General features: G+C 36.6%; 1 protein-coding gene across 1 annotated transcript; it reads right to left on the bottom strand.

Moving 5' to 3' along the window:
* Positions 1-535: 535 nt before the first annotated feature.
* On the bottom strand, positions 536-4,036 carry LOC126733312 (E3 ubiquitin-protein ligase RSL1-like). Its single transcript, XM_050436554.1, has 3 exons — positions 3,185-4,036; positions 1,416-2,185; positions 536-955 (listed from the first exon to the last, which is right to left on the bottom strand). Exons 1-3 carry the CDS (start codon positions 3,938-3,940, stop codon positions 841-843), a joined length of 1,641 nt encoding a protein of 546 aa, XP_050292511.1. The 5' UTR covers positions 3,941-4,036; the 3' UTR covers positions 536-840.
* Positions 4,037-4,642: the final 606 nt, after the last annotated feature.

Below are 4,642 nucleotides of genomic sequence, written 5' to 3'. Positions count from 1 at the left end.
CCACCTTTCTATCCCTTCCTTCACTTTGCCAAACATTACGTTCAACGCGTATCTGTTCATTTACAGTATCCAACCCTCAGTTGGATTTATTTTGAAAAAACTTTCGTTGGCACTTTTTTTTAATAATGTGTTTCAATTTAACTTCAACTCTTGCAATGGTTGTAATAAATTTTTTTTTAAGCTACATATTAAAAGTTTTTTTTTTTTCAACTTTTAATTGAAATTTAGCTCGTAGAAAGAAACCATGGCATAGCTCAGGCTATGGATGAATAGTTTTTCTTTGTTATATATGACCATATCTTGAGCAGTTGAGCAGCTAGGGAAAAATATTGGATTTCTCAGAGAAAGTGAAGATTGATGGAGTAAGAAGACTTCAATCCAAAAACTGAAACAAGTTTTAGGAAGAAGCCAGGGAGTAATCTGGAAACCTTAGAGGGAAGGAGTATCAAACACCTGCAACCCAGATGAGAGCGATGACCTAAGCATACAATTCCAAAATAGGAAGAGGGGGTGATAGAAAGGAAGACAAGCAGTATGAGCCAACATTCAACAAAAAACCTTAGAAGCTATAGTCTAATATCACCACCAAGTCCTATTTGAGCATGTATTCGCATATGTCTGCAGCATTAGCAAACATGATACTCATTGCTGTTCTTTTTGCCAAAAACTGAACAAAAAACATAGAAGCTATATGTTCGCAGCATTAGCAGATATGATACTTTCTTGCTGTTCTTTTTGCCAAAAACTAAACCACACAAAGTGGAAGAAAGGGTGAGAGAAATAAACAGACTGATCACCATCACAGTCAATCTGCAACAAAAGCCTTCACACTACTAATCATCATCTTTGCCGGTTATCATGTATAATGTTACGCTCATCCCAGATTTTACAGGAACATGTTGCTTTCTTGTTCTTCCACTCGGCTCCACAAGTGTAGCAAAACTCATATCCACATCTGCAGAAAGATTGCAAGCATTGTTTAACAAATATGACATTAAGACAGATAAACAAGAAACAGAACAAGGTTGATTTTATCCTGACTTTTTCCCCTTGGGAAATACAAAGACATGAATATATTATAACACAGAGAATGAAGATAAAATACCGTCTGAAGGGACCTATAGGCAGGCCCATTTCACTAAACCAACCCAATGAAACCAAAAATCTTGACTTTCTGAATTCATTGGCCAGCATCACAAAGCAAATAGAGAATTAGCATAAAGAAATCAAAGTGTAGGTTTTATCCATGGCAACAGATTTACCCATGTCCTAATCTTATACCCAATTTGGCATTTGCTAGCTATTCAATCATCTAGTTTTTTAAAAAAGGTACTCTTTATCTTCTGTTAGTATCTTTCTTCCCTCAATAAGATTGTTCTTCCATCTAAGAATTGGAGGGAGGAATATTAATGTACCTGCAAGTGATGTGATAGCAACCTTCAGCTAGTTCAACCATGTGCTTGCATTTCAAACACTGGCGCCATTGATTTGATTTTGCAAGAGACTTGAGCTTTGCATCTCCTGGATGGGCATTAGGATTTGATCTTTTGTAATCATAGCAGGTCATATTCAAATGCCAAGGGACTTTGCATTTGATACAGAAAAAATAACGACATTTCATGCATTTCCTGGCTCCAGATTCTTCCGCACCAATGTATACATTTTTAGTATATCGTAAGACCTCACTTTTTGACATTAATGCTGAGCACCTGGGATATGGACAATAAACTTTCTCTGTAGGAGAAATAGAAGATTCCATAATGCGTTGGCTCAAGACCTCAACCAAATTCGGTGCCAAGAACTTTCTACAGCTATCAATACTCACCTCTGACTTACAGTTTTCATGAGGGCACTTTGCCACCATTCCATTAAGTAACTTAACCTCCACATGCTGTTTCATACAAGAAAAACAATACCTGTGCAGGCAACCATCAACTGAAAATATCTTATCAACATCAGTATCTTCAAAGCAAATTACACATGTCTCCTTCAACTTGCCTTTGTTAGTTTCTTCTGCCCAGATAATTTGAGAAACTATAGCATCTCTTGCAGATTTAAATGCAAATTTAATATTGTTACGTGCCACAAGAGATGGGTTGCAATATGTAAATTTTCTTTGAAGAAGAGCCACCTGATTGACTAATGTTACAGTCTTGCTCTGCCGTGGTGGTACTCTGCCTGTAACCTGTATCCAGATATAAAATGTCAATACTTCTATCTTTGTATCAGAAGAATGCAGCTTACTAGGCTTTACAAACACAGACAAAGAATTATCATAACTTGAATACTAGAGAAGAAAATTGAAAATTTATTGCAACAACAACATAATGGTAACACCTCATCAAAAGAGTTCACAGATTAGAAAATAATATGCATATGCTAATAATTGACAATGTTGAACCAGAGAGGCTAATTCAACCAATCATGATAGCACAATTGAAAAGCTCAAGAAGAAAAGTTGCAACAATGGAATGCCTCCCATTTTTCCACTTGTTTGGGATCTTGCAACTTCTGCACATTGCTACTAAAACAAATTTTGAAGCAGTCAATCAAATAAAGCAACATATGTAGGACTTGCTTTCCTACTATGAATCCGCAAAGAACCTGTAAAATATCTGTTTAAATCGAAACTTGTTGTGCCCAATATTCATTTTAATCACAAAAGTCACATTCACAAAGATAATTTACCTTCACAGTTTTGCAACCAATTAACCCAACCACTGAACCAATGTCAAAATGTCTAGGTCTTATAACAAAGGTTTTACCTTAGCACATTTAAACTTTAATTTATTTATTTATAAGTGGTGGCTCCAAGGTAAGGGACTAAAACTGACCATGATACAAACCCCAGCCGTAATGGCATCATTTGTGGTGTTATATATATATAAAACAAAAACACCCTTTATCACATTTTTATAAATCCAACTTCCTTTTTATTTTTTCCATTTCCCATTCCCATGTCCCTTTACAACAAACATTCGACCATCAAAGCCACACCCATGACCCACCAACCAAGCTATAAATACCCAATACAGCCAAACAAAGTAACTTTATTAAATTCACTGAAATAATAATCAGTACAACCATCAAAGCTGAAAATTTAGCATAATAAGACAGATACAACACTATTAAAAAAATGTCAAATTAAAGTAAAATAATAGTAATAAGGTTATTATTGACTCACATATTGGTAAAGCATGTAATCGTCACAGAAAAAGGTGACGCTTTTCAAATCCAAGGTCAGAGCTTTATTGAGAGCTTCAATGAGAGCTTGGAGCTCAGCAACTTCTCCACTCACCACCGCACCGTTCACCATTGCCTCCACATTCTTCCTCGCCTCTAAGATCAGATTATCCCGAGAATCGCAAATGGCAACGCCAGCACCAGCCACGTTTACCATTATACCCCTTACCCTCTCTTCGCTCACCAAGCCCTTGAAATACAGCCTGAAACACTCCGAGTCAACCAAAGCCTTCGAAGACGATGGCGAAGACTTGGCCGTACGGTAGGGGCGGTGGTAATTGTCGCCGTATTTTTCCCATTGTTGGTCCGGGATGTTGTGGATATCGACGGCGAGTTTTTGATCGTGGATCCGACGGTCGAGATCCTCCTTCAATTTCCTCATCTCCGCCTCGCTTTGCTCGCGGTCCTCGAGTTCTTGCACGAACCTGTTCATGTCTTCGAGCATGAGCGTTGTGGCGATGTCCAAAACGTCGTCGTTAGGGGATTGTGGTATGAATACGACGTCGTCGTTGGGTTGCGGATGTGGACGTGGAGGAGTGCGTGAAGAGCTTGCAGCTGCAGGGTTGTGGAGAGCGAGAGAGGCGTTCATGGCCTCTTGCATTTGGAGTTGATAGGCCAAGTCGAGGTCGGAGTCTAGGGTTTTCGCCGCCATGAGCTCTCGGCGTTGCTCAGTGAGTGTGGTGTACAGCTCGTCCATGTTTAATGCTCTCTCTCTCTGTTTTTCTTTCGCTTTGGAGGGAAAGTGTATGTCTGAGGAAAGGAAAGTGCTTGGTAACTGTTGGTTTTTATTTCTTTCAACGCAAACGCAAAGAAGTATCCTTGTTAAAGAAGTTTGATTTTTTTTTTCTTTTTTAATATTAAGGGCTGTTTGTAGGGATATTTTTAGTATTTTTTTTTTTTTTTTTTGTATGATTGAATATTTTTAGTATTTAAATAATATTAAATTTATTTTTATATATATTTTTTATTTATATATATTTTTAAAAAATACAATAATATTAATAAAACAATATTACCAAACTAACCTTAAATAATTTGAACTTGCGAAAGAAGATTAGAAGAAGGAAGTGAAAACCATCGGCTTATAAAAAAAAAAAAAAAAAAGTTAAAACGATCAGTCGTGGGTCCAAAAGTTTAAAGACGATATAAGATCGTACGTTGGTACTGGAGAGAAAACTGTGAGTTATGAGTGTGAGTGTTCTCAAAAAACACAAACAACCAAACTTTATTCGACTGAAATTGACCAAATCTTTTTTTTTTTTTTTTTTTTTACGAAATCTTTATAAAACAATTAATCTATACATTTGAAAATAACAAGGACCAAATTTATTATTATCAAAATGTAGGGACTAAATTGACTGTGACCCTAAAATATAAGGACTAAAATAGTGTTTTCGCC

This window comes from Quercus robur, chromosome 1 (assembly GCF_932294415.1).
Source record: "Quercus robur chromosome 1, dhQueRobu3.1, whole genome shotgun sequence".
Taxonomy (NCBI): domain Eukaryota; kingdom Viridiplantae; phylum Streptophyta; class Magnoliopsida; order Fagales; family Fagaceae; genus Quercus; species Quercus robur.
This window is presented reverse-complemented; position numbering and strand designations above follow the sequence as displayed.